Consider the following 24,311-nt stretch of genomic DNA (forward strand, 5'->3'; position numbering starts at 1 on the left):
AGATGTGTTCACAGAAAAAGAAAATTTAAATGCGTGAGCAGGGTACTCTTAAGAAGCAACGTGCAGAGAAGTTTTACCTGAATGAAGAATTGTGATGTAAAAATCAACCAGGGAAGCAGTGATCACTTGCCCAAGAGCAGTGTGAGTTCAGGTTACACAAATGTGTGCTATGTCATGCAAACGACCAACCCATGAGGACCACTGTGACCTGAAAGTGCTTTAGTGCATTAAAAACCAGAAGAGCACATGTGAAGTTACAGTAATGTAAAAAAGAAACCTTGTGCCCTTGCCAGTTGTGCCAGATAGAAGCCACTGAACCTTTTTCCTCCATGAAAAATTCTGTTCTCAGGTCTAAACCAGGGCAAACTCTGAGACAAGGGGTGTCTCACAAACCTAAAGTGAGTGTGAGTCAGTGGCAGCAAGGGCACTTTGTGATCACCTATTCATAAGGTTCTTTCCAGAGATAAAAAGTCCCTCACCTGCCTAGCCACTGAACAAATAAGGAAGATGATCAACTCTGTTTCATGTCTCAGAACAGCAAGACATGAAGCAGGACTCCATTACAGGGGCTGTTTTTCCATTTAGTCAGTGTAAAGTGAATATCATGACACACCTGAGGATGGGGCTTGTCACATAAACTGAAATAATGCAAGGAAACCTCTGACACAGCATCTCTAATATGAGCTTCTGGGTTCTTTCAACAAAGCTTTGATTAATTAAAGCTATCTACAAGATTATTCATTGTCTCTGACCCACAGACACATTGAATGGGTCGGTGACACAGAACTCTGGCCTGTGTTCAGGTTCAGCTGGAAGTCTCTTGTTAAAATACCAGGTCTCTGTAGGAGAGAGCTGATGTAACCTTTCTGTAGCTGCAGCCCTGAGAAGTGCCACAGGTCTCACTACGTTTGTCAGGTGTGAGAACATAGTCCAGACATTTTGTTTTACTGAAATATGCACACCCTTTAGAAATTCCTAGCTGATTCCATTCTAAAAACAACACATTTTTATTGGCAGATACAAACAGTGCTAAAAGCAGATTTTTTGAGCAGGGGAGACTCAGAAGTCAAAAAGCTGAGTTAGAAAATCCAGAGGTGTTAAAGGTGCTTCATATCACATGAGATACAGCACCTACAAATCTTTTCCAACAGAAGGTTAACAGCTGAAAGCCACTTTGAGGCTTAGCTCCTGTGACATCTCAGGCTAAGTGTTACACCACTGAAGTTCCTTCTTGAGCAATCTGGAGAGTTGTGATTACTAATAATATGAACCAATCAATTTTTCATGGCTGAGCTTCAAAGGAAATTGCAAGAGTAAGAAAAAAGTTGTTTTGGAATGAAACTGCAGACAGAATGGGACAGTAACATTGGCTTTTCTCAAAGCTGGGGAGCAGGGCAGTGAAAAGAAATCAGTCTGCTTCCCCAGGAGGAGAAGGAAGGAAAAAAAGGAAACCATCTCCTATTGAAATATATAAAATTTGGTCGCATGAGTGGGACCTGAACATAAAATCTGCACAGCCTGTAATCCCTTCAATGTGAGCTAGGAAACATGAAACAAACACAGCACAAGAATAAAACTAAACTACTTATTAAAAGCCTATAGTGTTTCTCCTCCTCCCACCTATTCCCTTTTCAAAAACATTTTCCTTCTGTCTGTGCTCATCTCATCTGCACTCTTCTTTCATTTCAGACAGTTGCTTTTTTCTTTTTTTTCCTTTTTCTTTTTTTTGAGTCCATTCAGAACTCCAACACAAGACAAGTGTTTGAAGCAGGGAAAGAAAGGGAGATGGATTAGTTCTGGCTGCAGTGAACCACCAGTGCAATGAGCCAGACAAAGAGCCAGGAGAAGGAGGGAGCACAGAGCCACAGGGAGATCCTGGGACAGCCTGGGACAAGCTCCCTTCCCAGCTCTTCCAAGGGCGCTGGGCTCAACACTCATCACACAGCTCAAATCCCACCACTGGCCTGATAAAAGGGGGAGAAGGGCTCCCTGGCTCTGATTTTTGCAGGATTTGCAGTTCTAGGTGAGCAGCCTGACCCGTGGGCTCCCAGAGGCAGTGACAGACCCGAGCCATCACCTGCCACTGCACACAGCCTCCCTCAGCCTCAAACTGTCCCAGGGGACTGGTCAGGCACAGAACAACCAAATTAATTAAATAATCCCCGACTGCAGTGACTTTGCCTCTGGGCCATCATCGCTCTTGGCCTGCCAACATAATACATTTTCCTTCCCCGGGATCACCTTTCACCAAAATGAAAACCTGCCCGCGTGTCATGTGCGGCACAAACAATCCAAAACACACGAGCAGCCCAGGGCAACCTCGATAAACATGACATAGGATAATCCACTTGGGATATTCAGAGCATGCCACTGACCTATTGGGGAATGCAGAGCAGCCAGGGGAAGCTCCAGTGGGTGCTCGTGTTTGGAAAGCTGTGGCTCTCATCTCTGAGACACTGCAATTCCCAAGTCCTTGGGGTTTGGGGGTAATGAAGAGACAAGAGCAACTACTTGGAAGCAGCTTGTTCTCCAGACTGAGCAGGCTGACAAGGTAACCTCTGTTGTCAGATAATAATATGACCATACCCCAGACATGTACCTGATCCCTTCTTTCCCTGGCTCTAGGTTCAATTCCCTGAATTGTATGACATCAGGTTTAGCTCAGGCTGAGAAAAAGCCTCATCAGAGCCCTTGTCAATACAAGGCACAAACCTGCTATCTGCAAAACAGTGAGGTGCCTTTTCATGCTCAGCTTTCTTTTGAGATGGGCTTGTTTGGCTTTTTCAAAAAAAGAAAATTTAGCACCATTGAAAGACCCTCAAAAGGTTGTGCCCTGACTGCTGAGAACAGAAATGGGCTCCACTGCTCACAGTTGGCACGGAAGCATCAGGAAACAGCAACACAAGGTTGCCCAAAGCAGGTTGTGACACTGGCCCCAGAGAGGGGTACGAGTGTCTGGACATCTGGACAGACCCTTGCCACTACAGGCAGCCATGGAAACAAAAAATAACACAGACAAAGGGCAACAGTTTATGATACAACACCAACAGAGCTTCCCCAAGAGGGGTCTGTTCTCACAACCAGTTGACCTAGATTTCACTGCAGACAGTTTAAGTGTCTCCCCACCCCATGCAACCAGAGGGATCCTTCAGGTGAAAGAAAACTTTGAAGTTCTCCAGCCCAAGGAGAGGACACACGGCCCCTTCTACTGCATTTCTTTAACCATGGCTGTCCTGTTCAAGCACAAGTCTGGCTGTGCAAGACATTCCCAAATGCACGGAAACATTAACATGCAAATAGGAGCTGGGCAATGCTGAGCCGTTCTCAAAGCCTCTGATTTAATATGATGAACAGAAATTTTTCAGTTAATTTAGTGCATTTTCTATGCACCAGTTTAAGACTTGTAGCATTCAGGAGGCACTGGCTGGTGTCAGTAACACTACCAGGGTCCAGAATGAGTTACAGAATATTGACACAGAAGTTTGATCCACTTTTGAGTGCAGGACCAAAATACTATGTTACCCTAGAGACTGTGTCTCCCTTAAAATCTGCCCAGACTTTGGGTCATCTGCCAGCATCTTCAAAATCATCATTTTCTATTTTCCTTTAGTATGCAATAGTTGTGTTTTGTTACTCAACTACATTAGAAAAAGGGTCAAAGATGTTCTAGGTGCTGTAAGAGAACTTTCTAAACTGCCCTTTTAGCTTTCTGTGCAAAAAGTGAAGTATTACAGTGATTGTTAAATAACATCTTCATCAATATTAGAAGTGAGGGTTTTCCCCAAAAAGTAAGCACTGTGTAAGAATCAGGCAAACAATAAAATGTCCTCTATTGAAGCTACTGTTGAGAATTCTTATTTGCTAGACTTCCAATAATTAACATTTGCCTAAATAAATTACTCCCCGCTGCCCTAAGTTAATTATGTAAAAAAGATATCATCGCTGGTGACTCTCTTGTTTTGATGATGATACTGAGTCAGACACCTAAAAGAACAATCAAACTCAATGCTAAGCAACTTATTTATGTTTGGCTTACCATTGTTACTAATAAGAACATTATTTTACTGAATGCCCGCTGAGAGCTGGGCTCCTGGATAACAGTTGTTTTATAATTAATGTTTTCTTCCTACTGGCATGTTCTTCAACTCCCTGTCTTCATATTCTCAGATTTTCAAAGTACAGTAATAGTATTTCATGCAACAGAAACCCTTTGTTCAGGAAGGGTTAGAGCATGAAAGTAATCAGCATCACAACAGCAGTATCTTGTATTTTTGGTAATAACTACAAGTCCTTCTAAAATGCTTTTCCATCACTCGCTTCAGCATTTAAAAAAAAACCCCAACATTGAAAATCTTTACCTATGTTTTACAAATAAGGAAAACAAGGCACTTAAAAGTGACTTATCTAAGACCTTCCAGTGAGGCAGAATGAGGAGCAAGCAGATTCTGCATTACTGCTTTCAAGCACCCAAAAAAACCAAGGGATCAACAGGAATGGAGGGGAACTCAAACAAGTGGAGCCACAGCCAGAGCTCTGCTTTAGAAGCTACCCTATAGTCTGAGAGGTTGTGATTTCCCAAGCAGGGTGTGGGCTCTGGCAGGGCACTCTGAGGAGAGTTGCACCAGTTCTGTGCTATCACTGGTCCCTCACTGTGCACATCCTGTGGGTTTCACCTTTCAGAACTCCTCCTGTACAAGCAGAAAAAGGGCCTAAAGCTGCTCCACACCTACAACACCTCTAACAGTAACATATTCCCGTTTTCATTGCTGCTGTTGAACAACTTGATTTTTAAAAAGACAGGAAATGCATCAAAAAAAGAGATTATTTTAAGGTATGGAGTGAAATGAGCTCTTTGCATAGCAAATTAAATGGGAATTGGGACCTGGGATATCAGATGTTTAAAAGTGGAGAGACTGTGAGGAAGAACACGCCCGTTTGTGAATTTGTTTATAAGTGTGTGTCAGCTGCATGATGAAACCAAAACCGTCAATGCTTAGTGAGTCAGCATCCAAACCAGCATCAGGACTGGGAGAGTGCTCAGTGTTTATGGAAAACAGGGAGAGTCAAGGGGACAGGAATAAATACACGACGTGTTCAATGCAGCACCTGGGTGCGTGGAGACTCAAAAGCCCCCAGATGAAGCAAACTCAGATGCTGTGCTTTTCTTAATGCAATCATTCTTAAAGGCAGAATAACCTGGGCCACGGGGAAAAAAAATACAAAATTAGCCTTCACAGCAACTTCCTGCTCAAGAATCTAATGGGAACAGTATCTGGTATGCACTTGTCCTCTCTCCAGTTTTGAATGAGTGCTTAAGCAACTGCAAGTCAGCTGTGTAGTGAGTGGAAAAGTGATGCTGCAAATTTGTACCATGCATTTTGGAAAAAAATGAAAATGTGGGACAAAAACCTTCACAAAATCCTCCATCACAGCAGTTTGACTTCATTTTATTCCTTGGGAGTGTACCCCCAGATGTGCATTTGTCTGCAGTGTAGGCACATGCTCATGGTTTACAGCACAGTCCAGATTTCACCCACGTCTTGGATTCTAGAAAGTTCAACTATGACTTCTTTAGGCCTTACACTGTTTAAAAATAATTAAGTAGAAGTTTAACAGTTTGCCACAAAGCATACTGCAATTCAGTATCAGAGCTAGCTGTCAAAGTCAACAAAGATGTTTTATTTCACTTCTCTTACAAGCTCCCATTCTGCAGTCCACCTTTTCTGTTATTCCTTTTCATTTATTTATACGGAGAAAACCAAGCTTTTCCTGAACAACATTTTCCTTTATATTCCTGTTTAAGATATTCAGATTTGCCTGCCAGGAATCACCTTGCCACCATTTTGTGGCAAAGACTATTTGAACACCTGGGGGTTAATACAGTTTGCAGTACCAAATCCACTGGATTTGGTTAATCCACTGTACCAAAGCAACTGGACAGAGACTCCACTCTAATACAAGCAAATCTGAATAGGTCATAAAACTTCTACGGCACCAGAAGGGAGAATATCTAAGTGAAAAACAATGGCAGTACCCAACTCCTGCTAACCTCAGGGCAGTGGTGCTGGCTGTCAATGCACAAGCACTGAACCTACCACAGACCTGCCTTTTCTAGCTCTGTCTCAGGCAATCCCAAGAGCCCTGGAGGAGACAAATGGGTTTTTCTAATTTATTTTTGGTGGGCAAGAACAAAAACAGAAACCACTGGCACCAACCTCCCGTCTTCTGTAAAATGCCTGAGGCTCAATGTACAAATAAGCTTTCCATTTTCATCTTCCTATTGCTATTTTTAGAACATCTTGGCAGTGCCAGATGCCTCTTTCAAAGGCTGGACTCTCCAGAGCTGGAGTTAAGATTTATAACCACGTGCTGGCTCGCCACAGATGTTGAAGACAACAGGCCTGTGGGAAAAGCCCCCCCACCATTGTCAAGATGACATTCTTCTAAAGGCTGCTCAAAGCAATTACTCACAGCATCTTGAGGATCTCCACGTAGCAGCCCAGGATCCTGTCTGCCTGGGCACTCAGCTCGATGCTCATGGTGCTGCAGGTGGGGCTGACCATCAGGCAGTCGATGAGGTTGGGCTCGCTGTCGTTGCCAACGCCGGCTGTCATCTTCTGGTTGGCCGTGTTGTTGCGCTCCACCTCCACGTGGATCTCGTTGGAAGTGACAATAACTGGTTTGAGACGGGATTCAGTCAAGGTGGCCTCCTGAGAGACCAGGTCGGGACTCGTGTGAAGAAGGCGGAGGGGGAGGTTGGGCTTTCGGTCACACTGCTGCTGGCAGCCATTCCGAATTTCCTTCAGGCTTGGTGAGTTGTCCCGACTGAATTTCAGAAAGAAACAAATCATTTCAGTAGACAGACATACCAGCAGAGAGCAGGAGAGAGAGTGCAACACTGAGAAACCAGGATTTTTTGCAATTTCCCACTGCACTTCACCCCAGCCCACCGAATGGCTTTCCTCTGTGCAATCGGATTACCAAAATCAATTAAAAACATTAAAAGGCTCCAAGAGGACTGCTCTGCAGCCCCTATCTGACAAAGACTTGAGCTTTTCATTACTGTAATTGACAGACCAGTTTAGTCTAAAGGTGAACTTTCCTGTCCAAGTTGTGCAAAGCTGTAACAGAATCCATGCCCAAGTATGTATCTGGCTATAGTACATGCCCAGACATTTGTCTGCAGCCCTCGTGTCTGGAATTTGTGTTGGACATTGAGCAGCTCCTGTCCGTGCTCTACCATGAGGAAAGTCAGATAGGCATATAAACAAACAGGAAACATAGCAGAGGGGAACCCTCAGTGTCTACTGGAAACTGGCTCGTGTGTCAAGAACCGCGGCGAGTGAGGAATCAGATTTTCCACAATAACGGAGACAGCGCTGTGAAACCAGCTCAGGTTCAAAGCTGCAGATACACAGGGATTTACACACAACCCCTTCTTCAAGGTCTCACCCCTGCCCTTCCTCATTCCCTTGCTGAGTGTCAGGGAAGGAAGGTTCAGCTTCTCTTAGGTTTTCTAGCACACCCATCTCACAATGAGCTTGGTTGTGAAGAACACGTGGGAATTCATACTGACCTGTTGATGAATTCCTCATAACAGGAATAAATGGCAGCTAAGCAGACAGCTACAAGATTTGGCAGGACCCTGGGATGTGGGCATTGTCCTGTTGGACCATGCATGCTGGAAAACAAAAAACAAGATGATCTCATTGCGAGAAGGTTTCTGTGGGCAAAACCAGTCAGACAGAACGAGGTGACAGACCTGGATAGGCATCCTTGGGGGATCTTCAGAAGGGCCATAACAGAGAGATATTTTAACCCTGTAAATCCAGTGGCCCTACTTATGAACAAGGGTAAGCTGAATAATCAATTTAATTGATGTGGTATCCCTAAAGTCCTCCCAAAATCTCACACTTGAGTGAGCATGAGCTTGAAAGTTAATTTGAATCATTCTGCAGAGGCTTTGAGCCTAAATGTATATGAAGAACATACACAGAGCAAAGTCCATTAGCTTACAGTGAGGAATTAGAAAATCCCAGACTTACCTGAGAACTAGCATTTTGAAAAAGAGACTTTGGCAACACTGCCTGAGGTGCTTGATTAATTTGCTGTTTGCCAGTACCAAAAAGCACCAGCCACTGTTAACAGCCAGTAAAGCAGGGCTGGGAGAAGTAACACACCAAAGCATGGACACAGGATTGGAAATACACCATAAATGAAATGTAACTAACCTGTGAATAAACTTCTTCACCACCTCCATTCCAGCATTCAGCTCATTCAAAGACAGAATGTACTCCTGAGTAAAGAGCCGCAACCGAGGGCACTTCCCAAAATCCTGTCCAAGAAGGAGAGACTCGGTGAAAATGGTGAATGCACATCAAAACTCTGGGTTTTCAAAGGAAACCAGCTCAAACACAACTGAATTCACACTGCTATTATGCTGACAAGCTTCAAGAGAAGAGCACCACTGCACACTGAAGTAATGTTCTCCCCACTAATAATGACAGCATTTCCAATCTCTCCTTTATACACACTTTGAAAACAAAGTATTATAAGTATTAAAGTATTTCATTATATATTCTGTATAACGAAACAACTAAAAAAACAAAAAAAATCCCACCTATACTTACATTTGTTTTGCACTTTTCACTTAATATTTTTATTTTGAAATACATTTTTTGTTTGGCATTTTTGCTTCCACTCCTAACCGCAGATTTTCGGAAATAAAACTCAAAAAATATTATATTTCCATGTTTGGCACGAGCTCTACCCTTCACTTAATATTTTTATTTTTAAATACATTTTTTGTTTGGCGCTTTTGCTTCCACTCCTGAGTTTTTAGAAATAAAATTGAAAAAAAAATATTATATTTCCATGTTTGGCACGAGTATCTACCCTGGTTTTAGAGAAAATAATTTTGACATGCTATCAATATGCAATCAAGTACAAAACCAGAGATCAGCTTTTTCTCCACGGATTTTACTCCAGCTATGCTGTGAATTTGACAGGTGAGCTCAAGTCACTTTCTTTAAATCCTGCAGTCAGAGAGGCACCTGCTAACTGAAATCCTGCATCTCCTCATTTCACCTGCTATTTTTAGATGCGAAAGGAGTAAATTCTGCTGTCTGGTGAGTGTTATTCCACAGCACATTTCCTCACATTTACACAGGTGTAACCTTATTAGACAGGTGTTGCAGAACTACAGAGCTGAATTTCCAAGTGGGGAACAAGGTCCACTGAGGACAAACTAGCACTCCCAGCTATTCCTCCAGCAGCTGCCTGTGGAAGTTATCCTGGAAAAAATACATGGCAACTGAAATGTTAAAGAAATGCCACAAATGGTAATGAACTAGTGGTGGTCTGTAAAAGGAATGATAAATCCCAGAGCACTGAAACTTTCTGTTAACTCATTTTGGTTTCAGGCACTTCTGTAGCACAACCTGTATTAATACCTGGTAAGTTTTACAGCCAGAGAAAATGACCAAAAACTTGAAAACAAGCTTAGGCTGCACAATGTCTCCTTCAAGCCCTAAATGTCACTGCTGGTACTGAATGGCTGCCTGGTAACTTCACCCAGCAAAGGGACTGTGGACAATTCCACATCATTACAATTAACATCATTAAACTTTTAACAGCTCCTTCTGGCAGCTGCAAACACACTTGATCCAGGAGACCATGTGTGCTTCATAGAACATTTGATTAATTTAATGAGCATGCCTTGCAAGACAGCTTTTGCAATTCCAATTTGCTTATTCAAGTTTTCAGCCTGTCTAGGCGTCCTAACTAAGCTGGAATCAAAGTTCAAGAGATCATAAAGAGGATGACATTGCTGACCTCTGTAAAATAAATATCTCCCTAAATTTAATATAATGCCCTATCACATACCAAGCACAGAACAATACACACCACCAATACTGGCTGCTCAAAAAAAAAAATAAAAAGAAATAAAGAAAGAAGAGTTTATATTCAAATATTTGGGCTGAGTTTACAAACAGCTAAAACCCAAAGGTCTGAGAGGTTGCTGAGCACTCCTTAAATAACTCAGCACACAACAGCCTCCACTCCTGCATGTAACCAGTATTACCACCAAGACAAAAACCTATCCTGGTTCTTTTGAGGTGTTAAAATCAGAGATAAACGAGACACTCTTTCCCGGTTTTATAGGTAGAAATCTGTGGAACAAAACTTGTTGGGAATTTTCAAAGGCGCCAGAACAAGTTGGAGGCAAAGGTGGGAAGAGGCAGCTCAGTCTCCTGCCCCAAGGACTGCACGGGGCCTCCTGAGGTGATGAAGTTTAGTGTCCCCCTAAAGAGTAACTTTATTTATGTGCACACACACACACATTCTCTAAAGCACTATTCAGTACAGAAGTCCCCAGAGGGTGGTAAAGTGCCCAAATCCACTCCAATTAATACCTGACACCATAAATTCTCCAACTACACACTGCGGTACAGACATGTTGATTTTCAATCTGCAAATGTTAAGTATGGTAAATATACCCAATTCTCTGAAGCTAACCAAATACAAGCATTACACTATGCATTTAGATTTTATTTGAGACCCCTCAAGAGCTCTGGATGCTTTAAAAAAATCAGTCTGGGATCCAAGAATAACATTTACAGAATATTTCACTGAACACTACAGAATATTCAAAAATGTTTACATGTCTGCATAGTACTGGCATAGAGCCAGGAATATGACCTTTTTGCCATCTTGGGCTTTCTACCTAGTTCTGTAAACTCAGGGAGATAAATAATAAGATTGGAAAAGTAAGAAATATGAACTGTTTTCTACTGGGCTCATGCTAATCACAGCATGACAACGGATGGTCTCTAAAATTATATGTTAGTGAAAAGAAGTTGATTATGAAGTTACAGAGGTTAATCCTTGAGATCACAGCCAAATCAACTGCCTAAAATATTTTCTTTTATTTATTTGTTATTCTTTGCCACTGCGTTGTGAAGTAAGACTTCAGTAGAAAAGCATAACAATATTCAGGAAACTGAGATAAGAACTCACTGGACATGGCCTAAAGAAAAATGGAAACCAAGAGGGCTGGTAGTGTCTTACAGAAAAAGTGTTGAGGGCCCAGCTCAAAACGAACAAAGTCCCCATTTTGCTTTTGTTATTCATTTGATTTTAAAGTGTTTTAACTGCAAGGATGGCATGCAGGGAGTAAATTAGGAGCCAAGGGCCAGGTGGGAAAGAGCTGGAGCTGCATATGCTGGCACTGCTGCCAAAAGAAACATCCCTCAAAACATGGCTCTGCTTAGATGCTTTTGAGGATCCCACTGAAAGCTTATTAGCTCTGCTCTGATGAAACAACACAAAATTACATGCAGCATTCACACTTTGAGGGGCAGATTTGGATACAACAGGCATGACAGGCAACAGAGCAGCTGCTGATCACAAAAGGAGGGGCAGTAAAACCTCCCCAAGCTGCTGGAGCCCCCGTGGCACGAGCACTCACCATGTTGTGTTTGAGGATCCTCTGCACCACGGGGGTGAACACCTCGATCACCACCATGGACCGCGGGCGCTCTCGGCAGTGCTGGAAGAGCAACAGGTCACCTTGTGAGCTGCAGGGATCCTGGAGATGGGTGTCCCCTGGCTCCACACCCCATGCACGGATTACCCCAAGGTTATCAAGATCCAAGGGCTAAATTAATCTTTCCTGAGATTAAGGCACTCGTAACACTGCTCACTCCTATGGATTTGGTGGCATCTAGTAGAAGATTCCCATGGGAGCTCACAGACTGCAAGTTCCCTTCCCTGTCCCCCATTCTTCCCAAAACTCACTGCTATGTACCCATTTTGGGGTCTTACTACAACAGTTTTAAAAGGAAAGGGGCTGGGGACAGGAAGATATGATCCCACAGGCAGTGTAATGCCACAAACCTCCTTGCTCTGGGATCCTGCCTAAAAACCTGTGGTGGGTCTTGGAAGGTACCAATAACCCATTCTCCCATCACAGGATGAAATATATAATCATAATGTATCAGTCAGAGTAATTTAGGTTGGGAAAGACCTCTGAAAGTCATCTGGTCCAACCTCCTGCTCAAGACAGGGTCAATTTTGAAGATAAATTCTCCTTCTCATTATCCTGTCCACTTCTGTTCTGGGAAGTCCATAACCTGTTTCCTTTCCTTCAATTATACACATCCCACTGCACACATTTACAGACAACTGGTGCCCATTTCTGAGAAAGATCAAAGGATCAAAATATCCCAAATCAGGAATAAAAATGCATCAAGTCTGAGGCTACTGATGACCTAAGAGTGCTTATAAAAATGCAAGTCAGAGGAGTTTCTGTAACTTGACTCAGTTTCTGTAGGAAGAAGCAGCTGATGAATAACTCTGGATGGGAATTACAAGCAGCATCCAGGATGTTTGACAAATGCATATCCAGACATCAGCAAGCAAATTTAACCAGACTCAAAACTGAAACACAAACAGGTCTCAAGGAACAGCAGTATTTTTACATCCACAAGGTCTGCAATCCAAGTTTATGGATAAATGACACAAAATGCAGCACAAGCCTGGATTTTCTAGAGAAGATGAGTCCTTATGATCTTCCCACTGCCATTACCCAATGACAAAATACGACAAGGGCTGAGTTACACACACCTGAACACAGTGGCTGCAGTGATTTCTGCATTAACCAAACACAGCATGCAGTAGGACACCTCTTGTACCCAGACTGAGGTGTGGGAGTCTCAAAATTTTAACTCTCACACAGTATCAGGACAAAACACTCTGATATACTAAGCATATGATGGTATTTATCATAATGCTGCTGTTCACCATGCCAGTATCATTGCTTGCTGACCAAAAGCTGAACTCAATCTGGGCAGGAGGTAAGAAGCTACAGAAAAAAAACAACCCCCCCACTCAAAGAGCTACAGTCACAGACAACTATGAGATTTCAGAAAGCAAAGCTCTTCTGATACCTTGCAGAAGAATTCACAGAGGTCAGGAGGAGGATGGTTGTTTTCCAGCAAAGGTGCAATTGCCTTTAAAAAGAAAGGGAGAAAAAGGAGAAAAATTGAATTTCAAGGCAACAACTGGAAAAAGCATATTGCAGGTACGTATTTTCCTTGGGTGCATAAAAGCTCACTTTTAGAAAAGGACAAAAGTTTCAATAGAGAAATTAAAGGTGAACCATGTGTTCATTTCACAAGTAAGCTCAAGCACACCTCTGCTATGAATCCTCAGAAAAACTCTGCTTTTAACTACATCAGTGTAAATATGTAAAACAGGCAAAGGAGTTCACTATTTATAATGGTTTAAATGGAAACAGGAGCAGACCTTTTTGCTTTAGGATGTAATAAAGCAAGGATGAATCTGGCTCACTGTTTCAGTTAGAACATTTCCCTAAAAGAAAAAACTCATCACCACCACACACACATATCCTTTTTGTGAAGGAGTTCAGGCTCTTTTTTTTTTTTTGTGAGAAAGAGCTCACTAAAAGCAGCCTAGCACTGCTCTTACCTGGGAAGACCCTATTTATAAAAATAAAGCATCTAACTTTGTAAAAGCTGAGATCAACCATTCCTTTGTTGCTGCACAAACCAATGTGCTTATGCTGGGTAAACACACTGGAGGTCATACCTGCCACTGAGGGGGTAATGAACTTATGCTGCTGTTACTTTGTAAACTAGAAAATGGTACCAGAATAATATATTCTATGTGGTGGTGCCTTCAGGCTTTTCCACTCTTCAGTTACAGGGATTCCCAGTACCCATTTCAATGTAAAACACTAAACACAGCAGCCAGGACATTTTGTATTAAGCAACTGAACACCAGATATATTATCTGGATGGCACCTGGGGCTTTACTGAGGCTTCGCTTTGGTTTCTGCTCTCCCTCTCATCTCCTTACTCAGCCCTGTGAGTCTGCCTGCAGCAGCTGTGTTTTCACAGAGGTCAAGATCAGTGTGAATTTTAACAAGGAAACCCAAGGAAACTGCAAAGCTCTGTTTGGTTACATGTCAGAACTATGACACTCATTAGCATGTGCCATCCTTCTGCAAGTGTTCACTCCTCCTCTGGTGGTGGCCCAGCCACAGGGCACTGAAGGAGAACATAACCCCATCCAGTGAGCCAGAACATCTTTGTTCCCCATCCTACACCTGAGCTCAAGGTCTTTGCTGAACCCATCTTTGGGATTGTTTATTTAGGGTATCAACAACAGAGACAGTCACAGGTTATGGCTCTGCCTCTGTGGTCAGGGTGGAAGACTGACAGCCTGACAGGAACTTTTCCTGGGTTTTCCTCACCAGTGCCATGGCCAGAAGCAGCCACGTGCTGTGCCACGTGTGTCCCCGTCCCGAGCAGGAAGGGATTGGTTGGGATATTGATCTGCCCCAGCACCATGCAGAGAAGGAAAGCTGGTCCCATCTGCATGGCCAAGCACTGTGTACTTTCCACATGCTACATAAACACACAGTATTAGCAATTCTTTCCAGGAATAGCCCAGGTTATCTGGGTAATGGCAGAGAGCTCTGAATGCCCAGGAGCTGCCAGCTCCTTAATGGCTTGGCCACAACCTACACGAGGGCAGGACTGGGGCTGAAGAAGCCATCACCCAAAACAGAGCAGTAACACAGGCTGAAAGGACCTTTGGAGCCCACCTGGCTCACCTTCCCTGCTCACAGCAGGGCCACCTCTATATTTTATTTAAAAATCCTTCCCCTAGTTGTGACTGGGTGCCTGAACTACCCTTGGCACTGGAGGTAAACGAAAGTTATAGCAAAGAAAAGTAAATGCTACTTCAGAAACTTCTCTCAGTGGCTGATTCCAGCTAAAAGGGTACCTTAAACAGCAGTTAAACATAATTAACACCTACTAGCAGCCACCTGCCACCTTGTCATTTTGCAGAAAGAGTCACAGAGATGTGATACAATCAGGTGGTGGTGAGGCTCTAGATTAGATTACTGTGAAAATCTCCTGGAAATTGCCAGAAAATTAAATTAAATCACAGTGATGAGGAACCAAGTTCCACCTCTCTGATAAACTCTTGAGATCTTATACTTTGTTTCACAAGCAACAGGGCTGCCATTCACTTATTTCTATGTCTAAATAAATGTGACCTACAAAAAAGAAAAAAGTTGAAGAGGATATTTTTACAAATAAGTTAGCAGGGAGTTAAACTAGAATGACAGAAGAGCAATCCCTTGCTCACATACCCTCAGCAATGGAGACATTCTGTATATGGTAGCATTAGACCCTCAGGAAACTACTCAGCCTAAGGGTTTTATAGGGCACATCTGGAAATGATGGAGTTTGACTATTTAAAGTACACATACAGATATGGATATTGCTGTGCTGCCTCCTAAGGAGGCCCTTTGGAGAGACTGTTAACACTCAGCATGCTGTGCTCTCTCACACAGACTGATGAGAAAGCTTTATTGTAATTCATCTGTGAAACAAGAATAGAGAAATGACAAAGCCACACAAAAAATAGACAAATGGTTTTCATTCCTGCCTAAGCTCAGCAGCACTGGCGGAAAGGCTTTCACATCTGCCCTACTTCACTGGGGCAGAGACAGGCACTAAGAGAACTGTTATCAAACAATATAGATTTGTCCTCAGCTTTTGACAGAAAGATACTCACCACAATAATGCTCTCATGGTCTTGAGTGGTTAAGTTGTTGTTCTGAAAGAGATGAATAGAAGAAAGATGAGTGAACGAAGAGCACCCTTGAGTTGGTACATCAGCACACACAGTCCTCAGCCACCACCAGACACAAGAAGAAAGGCTCAAGACTCAGTTGCTTGTTTTCTGAATAAAAACCATGGCATTAAAATCATTCTCCTAAAGGAGGTGGTACAGTGCCTGCTGAGGACTGGTGCAAGCCTTCACTGCTCCTTCAGCTCAGCACACAAACACCAGGATGCCAGAAGTCTCAATCAGCTGAGAAAGTAAAGCCAACAACACACTTCTTCAAAATGTTTTCTTAGGACAAGCTGTATGTCTACAAAAATTATTAAAAGGATTGTTGTGGTGGGGATTTTTTGTGGTCAGTTTTCCCAAAATTCTTTCTTTAAACATGGTATCAGGAAAAGCCAGTAAATTGACTGCAAGTCACCTATGCTACCACCTCTGCAGAAGAGTTAGCTCTGTGCTTTTTCAGCAGCATAATCCATCCAGAAGTTACAACAGTGTGAGTTGCTAAGATTTTTGAATATTGCAAGAAAAAATAATAGTGGATTTTTTTGTTTATATCAAATCCTTCTGCTATCACATCAGAACTAAGACAAGAAAAGCCTGCTTGGCATTACATTTCCTGTCCATTAAAAGTTAAATATTTGAAATAGATATTATAGCAGGAGGATAGATAACTCTGAAGAAAAACATTTTTCTTTACCAGATTTAGTAAAAATAAAATAGCTACACAAATAATTGATTGGTGTGTGTGTATATATATTGGCACAAAACTTACTGGTCATGGAAGCAAAGCCAATGGAATAGGAGTCAAAGGGAGCTTAACCACTGACTTAAGTTACATGAGTTAAACCCACCTAAATTTACCGTAGATAATTAAAAAAACCAAAGAAACAAAAACCAACCAACCAAAAAAACCAAACCAACAAACACAAGATAAATAGGGCTTGTTTTTTTTTCTAGAAATCTACGCAAGATGGGTCAAATTTTCCTTCTCCCCAGCAAGTGCAAACTCCACTCAAGTGAGCAGAAGTCACGAGCAGACTCGCAGGCAGAATTTTGACAGCCCGAGTTAAAATAAAACCCACCCCCAAACTTTTAACTGTTTGTCTCTCATCTGAGAGAGACAGGAGCCCTGCTGAGGTACCTCTGAGAGCAGCTTGGAGACGATCTCCAGGGGTGCCTGGTGGATGGAGTCGTCCTGCAGCGGGGACGTCAGCGCCATGTCCACCAGCGTCCGGATCTCCTTCAGCACCACTTCCCAGCGGCTGGGGTTACTCAGCACCTTCTTGTACTTGTAAATCTTCTTCTGCAAGACACGTGAAAAGGGCCACACTGACACCACCATAAACCTCCTGTGCTTCCTATTGCCCAAGGGGGCTGCTTTGTATGCCCAGTTTTGCCTTTTCTAGTGGCTGAAACACTGTACTTGAAACATTTAGATGGACAAGAAAACCTTTTATGTCTAAACCAGTTTCTTCCGTGGAAACAATGAGAAAGCACGATTCTTTTCTTTTCAAAATGAGTTTTTTAACTCCAGAGCATCTTTCTTTTCATCATCTCCTCTTGCAAACACCTTCCTCAGGCTAACAACAGGTACTTGCTATTGAGCTGTCTCTAAATCTTAAGTTCTTTTCAAGAGACTCATTAAGCAAGGAAGGAGAGAGAGAGGCCATCAAAACATCACTCTTAGAGATCCTTTATTCTGAATATGAATTCATATTCAGAATTCATTCCAATTTCACCAAAGCAAAACAAAATCTCATAGACTATCTTCTGCCTTGAAGGAGCCTGAAAAGTCATGATGTCACCCTCCAGCTGTAACAGAAGCCAACTTATGAGTATCCAAATCTTCCACACAACAGCATTTCCACTCTCAAGGACAGCATGCCTGATTGCCTAACCCCTTCTGCCCCAATTCCCTGCATGCCCCTGACCACGTCCAAGCTATTTCATCAACTGCCCCATCCACAGACCAGCTGGATCAGCAGAGGACAACTCTTACTCCTCAGCAGCCATGTGACCACAAACTACTGGAACAGAAGCTGCTTCATATTATCAAAAGCAATCTTTAGAGAAAACCCACCCACCCAAATTCCCAGAGGTGGTTTGGTGGCACTCTACAAGCTCAAGGAAATGATGATGAGTGTTCAAACATCACATCTGAAAACAACATGAGGGGCACAGGAGAGGCAGGAGGGGCTCTGAAGAGCGTGGAGGCAGTGCCAGAGGCAGGGAAGGAGCTCTGCACTGAGGGACAGCAACTGCCAGGACCCCCACTTGTGTTTAGTCCACACTCCCCTCTCTGCACGAGCCTGGTCCTCTGCAAAAAGGGATGTTGGGAAGTCTGGACACATGCTCAGGTTCATGACACTCACATGAAAAATCAGTTTTGCACTGAAAATAGATCTTACATTCCTCGGCAGCATTTCCACGAAAATGACATGAACTGCCCATTTTGTGCAGCTTGCAGACTGCAGCTGCACGTTTTGGGCTGTACATGAGTGTAACACAGGCAGGGACTCTGCAAAGGGCCTGTGGGCTTTGTTTGCCTTCGGAGCTTTGCGGCTCCTGGCATTTCCCCCGCGCTGGCCCAGGGCAGCCCCTGCAGGAACCACCTGACCACGCTGGCTCTCTGCTTATCAGCCACTTCCTTCCCACCCTGGAGCAGAGCTACTGCTCAGCAGCAAACAGTCACCTCTGAACCCCACCTGAAACACAAGAGAAGAGAACAATGCAGAAAAATGCGGATTTCATATGCACTGGGCTTGGCAGCATTGTTAGAGGGGGGAGAGGAGAGTGGCACTAGGCTGACATGTCAAGACTGATAAAGCAATCCAATTATCTTTTTAATTAAATTCATGCCAAGTACAAAAGCACACTGGCAGTCTAGTTCACACTTCCAGTGCATTTTAAGCCACTGAAAAGCTAAAGGAACATAAAAACATGCTGCAGACATTACCAAATGTAGCTGGGATTTCAAAACTGCACAAAAGTCTTTGTTCTTCTGAGCTCCTTGGGACAGAGAATCAACAGGGACTTTAAGCAAGCAGCACGACTTCGACATCACAGATTTCTTGGACTCTTTAGGAAACTTCAATCATAGAATTTAATTTCTCTCATTCAGGTAGTGCCTTTATTTAGGGTCTTTTTGTTAAACCCACTCCAGCACTAAATTTAAGTCAACCAGATGGTTTTTTAACTGGAAGTAATTCCTTTCTGACTATTTAGACAGCTTTTAAACTGGAAACAACAACTTTCTGATTAATGGAGGACACTAAACCAAGCTGCCTCAAGAGATACAATTTCCAATGCTGAAACCTATTCCTTGGCCCTGTACTGTGAAGAAGCCAAAGCAGAATTAGAAGCTGACAAAATGTGGGGACAGTGGGAGGATGAGAGTTAGACCACTGGGTTATTGCATCCCTGCCTCTCTGGGCTGCCCCTTTTTGGTGAGTTACAGCTCATTTTCAGAGCAGCTCCTTCAGCCTAAGGGGAAGCTGCTGAAGGGAACTCTTGCCCAACAGGACGCTGCTCAGACAACTCCACCACAAATATCCTTCTTTTGCTGTCAAATCCAGTCTTGCTTGGAGTCAGGGAGGAGGAAGGGAGTTTTTCTTTCCCTTTTAGAGACGTCCATTAAAAGTCAGAATTCTGATGATGGTAACGTACATCAGAGGGAAGACAGCAGGAGCTTTACCTGCTGCCATGCAGGGAAGACCATGCAAAGCTCCTGCAGGGCAGGCAGGGACTCAAAGGGAGCATCAGGGAACAGCCACCTTTGCAGACACACCGAGCCTGCTGCAAGCACAGAATCCAAATTTATCAGTGTGTCCTGCATGTTTCCAGCACAAAGGACTGAGTGGCACTGACTGACTGAGCTGCAGCCTGCAAACAGCATTACAGGAGTCTTGAATGATGGTGGGAAAGCAGCAGAAAATAAATAAATAAAGAGAGGAGCCATCCCCAAGAGGGTTGAACTCTGCTGTCCTGAACCTTTGGCCATGGTTACAGTGCTGTTTTTCTCAGCAGAATGCTTTTCACTGTTGAGCGCCTTGCTGAAAGCCCCAATTAAAGGCTGAAACCTATCAGTGGGTTACAGAAGCAATTTGCTGTGTCTCAGCAAGCACTTAAAAACACTGAGCCATCTGCTCCATTCTACCTGTGCCGGCTCCAGAGCAGGGAGCAACAATCACTCCCCAGCTGAAAAACAAAGCTGCCTGGTAAAGCCTCACATGGAGAACAAGAATGTCAGCCCAGGAGTTCACTCCCCCTGGATGTAGGTGCAAAAGATGCCTTCAAGCTGCTGAAAAAGTTCATACAACGTTTATCATTAATAGCCTGAACAAGAAAAATACCAGGGTAGGAATCCAGTTTCTAGGGGGATTTCACTGAAAGCTCCTGTGAAAATTTATGTGAGTGAAAATAAGATATGCCAGCTTGGAATTTGACCCTCCTAGTTACTGACCAGCCAGAGCCACACAGCCAGTGTCACTTCAAAATCTCGCCATGCTGACTTTAAATGCAAAACCACTGAATTTATTAAGTACCCAGAATAAGCAGAATGAGGAGAGTAAGTGACATGACAGGGCACACTTCATTCCCAAATCACTCTAATTAATTAAGTCTTGCAGAAACTCCAAGACCTAAGTCTCAATCCTCTTTCACAGGAGGAAAGAACTGAAGTCCACATATGAAAAATTACTTTTCTAGAGTTATTAAGCTAGGAAATGTGACAAAAATCTATAAGCAGTCATTTTTACCATCAGTGCTCAAAAGCCTTTGAACACTGCTGTGAACAGAAAGTTCAAGAGAGCCTAGGAAACTTTCAGCTTTTTTCAAGTAAGATCTTCGTATATTTTTCTATCCTATAATAGCCTCATCTTGTAGCCCTTGCTCATACACCACTTTCTTGGACAAAAATGATAATACTGATGTAGTCAACGGCTAAGAAAAATGGACTCTAATGCACAAATCAGCCAGCATGGAACATTTGCCTTGTTCAGCCCTAGCAAGACCTTTCATGTTAGGAACATCTTAAAGCAGCCACCACACCTGATCCAAAAAGGGAAAAATGAAGTTAGCCTTTTTGATGACAAAATTTCATCCTTGCTTTGCTACTGTGAGAGAACATTCTGTACTCTCAGGTACCTGTCTTCCCATCAGCAAATACTATTTCATTATATAAAGAAAATTAATGGTCATCCCTAATGCTGAAGAGCCTGCTAAATTCTACCTCTCTTCCCCATTTACCACATGCAGCATGAAAAGGATTGCTTGAGTCTTTAGCAGGGAGGCTCCTGCAGGGATGGGACAGGCTGGGATTTCTGGAGGAATGGGACAGGCTGCAGCTCCTGCAGGAATGGGACAGGCTGCAGCTCCTGCAGGAACAGGACAGGCTGCAGCTCCTGCAGGGATGGGACAGGATGGAGCTCCTGCAGGGATGGGACAGGATGGAGCTCCTGCAGGAACAGGACAGGCTGCAGCTCCTGCAGGGACGGGACAGGCTGCAGCTCCTGCAGGAACGGGTGCTGCCCTGGAGGGCTGTGGGTGCCAGCAATTGTTTATTTCTTGCTGAGCAACGAGAGCAGCTCCAGCAAGAGGGAAAAGGTCAGGCTCCCGCACAAAGGTCCCCCCAGCTCATTGCGGGGACGGATGACACGGGCTAGTGTTACACTTGATGTTGACAGTGCTTATGTAAAATGGAGGTGCCCCTTGCTAGATGCAAATCTGCAGAGATAAAAACAACACTGAGAGAAGACTCTGGAAAGGTTTTCTCCACTGCAGCAGAACATTTTGTTCAAACGCTGCGTAACAAGGAACAGGAAGAGTTGCTGGCCATGTCCAACACACATGTTGGCCTGTTCTACAAAGGCCAGGTGCACCATGTATTCTACAGCATCACCTGCTAGCATTTTGACCTTTAATTCATTATCTTCATGAAAACAAAGAGGACATGGCATCCTAAAAGTCAGCCACACCTATATTCTGCTTTTAATATTAGCAGGTATCACTTCACGGTATTCTGAAAGATTTGTAAGGTTAACTTGCTGCTTACAGAATTTTCCCTGCTAGTCAGAGATGGACTTAAATCACCAGCTGGATCCACTGAAAGCTTTTGGAACTATGTTCCTCCCTGCAACATTTACCAATATGAAAAAAAAAAAAAAAGATACTTACCTGAAAAGACTAAGTCTATAGAAAGTCCCAATCTAGCCAAAGGGCTGGGCTGGGATGAGATTATGGAAACTTTTCTAAATCAGGGACTTCAAACTGCTCATGCTCCAGTAATCAAACTCTTCCTGACCTTCTGTAAGTTCTGTACAGAAAGACTAATGTGCTGCTCTCTAAAACAGCAGCAGAGATATGCTGTGGAACAGCAGCAGCAAACTTTTGCTCTCCACCATGTTTTCAGGTCACAGCTTTTTTTGCATATTTCATTCCACCTGGTGCAAAATGCTGAAGTGCATCAAGTTCTCTGCTTCAGTTGCTTCTCTGAATGCAATTGCCTTGGTCGAGGCTCACTTTCCCATAAATTCCTTGCCACGGGCCAGAGAAATGGAGGGAAATATTACAGGATAAGCTCTTCTGATTCTCATCCAGTTAAGGTCTAAATAACACTGTTTTTCGCCAACTCGGATAAAAAGGATCCTGGTAAAATCACCATTATTTATTACACTGAAACTGGCACCTGTGAATCTGTGGCCTGACTAAATACACCCAGTGACATTCTCTGCCCTGAGCAGCTCACAGTCTCGATGATTAAAAGCAGGAAGGAGAGAAAGAGCAAGAAAACCAAGGTGATTTCCTTGATGTCATATGGCAAGCCAGGAACAGAGCAGAACTGAGGTGTTCTGACCCTCAGACCTCCAAGGCAATTGCTGGATCCTGGTACCCCAAGGACAAACACCACTGGCAGGCACTGTGCCTGCAGCAACTTGAATGTTGATACCCTGCTGCTGTGCTTTCCCATCTCACCATCTCTGGCCACCACCTTTTTCAGTCTGATTCACCTGGCTTTTTCCACCAGTGTCTGCCACCTTGCTCCAGATCTCACTAAGGCAGGCAAGAACCCTCCCAAGGCTCAGGTCAGCACTGTTCCAGAGCTGCCAGAACCCCCAAGGCTCAGGTCAGCAGTGTTCCAGAGCTGCCAGAACCCCTCAAGGCTCAGGTCAGCACTGTTCCAGAGCTGCCAGAACCCCTCAAGGCTCAGGTCAGCAGTGTTCCAGAGCTGCCAGAACCCCCAAGGCTCAGGTCAGCACTGTTCCAGAGCTGCCAGAACCCCTCAAGGCTCAGGTCAGCAGTGTTCCAGAGCTGGCAGAACCCCTCAAGGCTCAGGTCAGCACTGTTCCAGAGCTGGCAGAACCCTCCCAAGGCTCAGGTCAGCAGTGTTCCAGAGCTGGCAGAACCCTCCCAAGGCTCAGGTCAGCACCGTCCCAGAGCTGCCAGAGTTCAGTGGGTTCAGCAGGCGGTGACGTGGGTTCAGCTGTTACTGATGCACGAGCTGGAACAACCACACAGACACTTCCCCCAGGCACAGCGTTTGTCCTTTGCTCAGGTACCACTGGGACAGTACCACTGCAAAGGAAAAGAATGCTGAAATAAACACAATTTTAAAAGCATGGAACAGAGACAAAATGCATTCCTGCCTGAACCAAGAGAAGTGCAAAGTGGATGTGGGACAAAGGGGGGTGACAGGGCAGGCTCCTCAGTCACCTCTCAGCATGACACTGGGCAGCTGTGACACTAATGCACAGAAGAACTTGCTCCCAAAGCATGTTATAGACCTTATCTACATATATATGTATATATATATATATCTCCTTCTCCTTTGCACACAGCTGTCAACTGACTGCCCATCCTTCTGGGTTTCTGCTCTCTGATATGCTCAACACTGCTGCAAAGATATCCCTCAGTAACAACAGGGGATGAGAGGATGGAACAGGAAGGATATTTTAGCAAAAGGAAGAAAAATGAAACCATTAAATTCATGAGCTTCACTGAAGACGAACCTGCATGCAAATGCAGTGTGTGTGTTTCTCTAAAAACTGAAAGCAACTCAAAAATTGTGGCTTCCTTCTAGCCTCCCTAAGCAGGGAGGGAAGAGGTCATCTTTGGCATCCTTGACCTCCCCACTACCAAGCAAAGAAACTGGGCTTTGTTTCTGCTGGTGCCTTGTGTTCCCTCGAACCCCTGCACAGCCCTTGAGTCTCTGTAAGATGCAGAACACAGCTGGTTGAGCCAAACCCAGCTCTACCTCATTCCTGCATCCAGATGCTGTAAACCCAGCTAGAAAACGCAAAAAGTCAACGGTGGCTCCAGCTGCACTTTGCCTGGGCTAATGTGGTTACTCTTGTAATCAGACCTGTCCACAGGGGAGACGTTTTTTGGCATGGCCGACGCTGATGCATTCCCCGAAACCCTCCATCCCTGCTTCCATTTCCTTTTGGCAAACGTTCCCATTCTTCAGGCCCCAGTTCCAGCACCAGCTTTACACTTCAGGTTGGCAAAACATCAGCTTTCATCCTGCACACAGCAACTGCTGTTCCGTATTTTTGGTGCCAGAGCCAAGCTGGGGTTTGTTTTTAATGTTGCTTTGGCTATGCGGAATTTCACTATGACTGCAGATACTCCAGCAGAGGCAA

General features: G+C 43.9%; 1 protein-coding gene across 1 annotated transcript in view; it reads right to left on the bottom strand.

The window, feature by feature from the left end:
• The window catches only part of LOC120508047 (c-Maf inducing protein), a 129,805-nt gene that overhangs the window by 17,628 nt on the left and 87,866 nt on the right, over positions 1-24,311 (bottom strand). The window contains exons 4-10 of the mRNA XM_039721323.1: positions 16,814-16,975; positions 15,616-15,657; positions 12,951-13,013; positions 11,471-11,551; positions 8,232-8,335; positions 7,577-7,681; positions 6,472-6,825 (exon numbers count right to left, since the gene is read on the bottom strand). Of these exons, the coding sequence (XP_039577257.1) occupies positions 6,472-6,825; positions 7,577-7,681; positions 8,232-8,335; positions 11,471-11,551; positions 12,951-13,013; positions 15,616-15,657; positions 16,814-16,975 (911 nt within the window). The remainder of the gene's footprint in view (positions 1-6,471; positions 6,826-7,576; positions 7,682-8,231; positions 8,336-11,470; positions 11,552-12,950; positions 13,014-15,615; positions 15,658-16,813; positions 16,976-24,311) is intronic.

Source organism: Passer montanus, unplaced genomic scaffold, assembly GCF_014805655.1.
Source record: "Passer montanus isolate IOZ18808 unplaced genomic scaffold, ASM1480565v1 scaffold45, whole genome shotgun sequence".
NCBI classification, from domain to species: domain Eukaryota; kingdom Metazoa; phylum Chordata; class Aves; order Passeriformes; family Passeridae; genus Passer; species Passer montanus.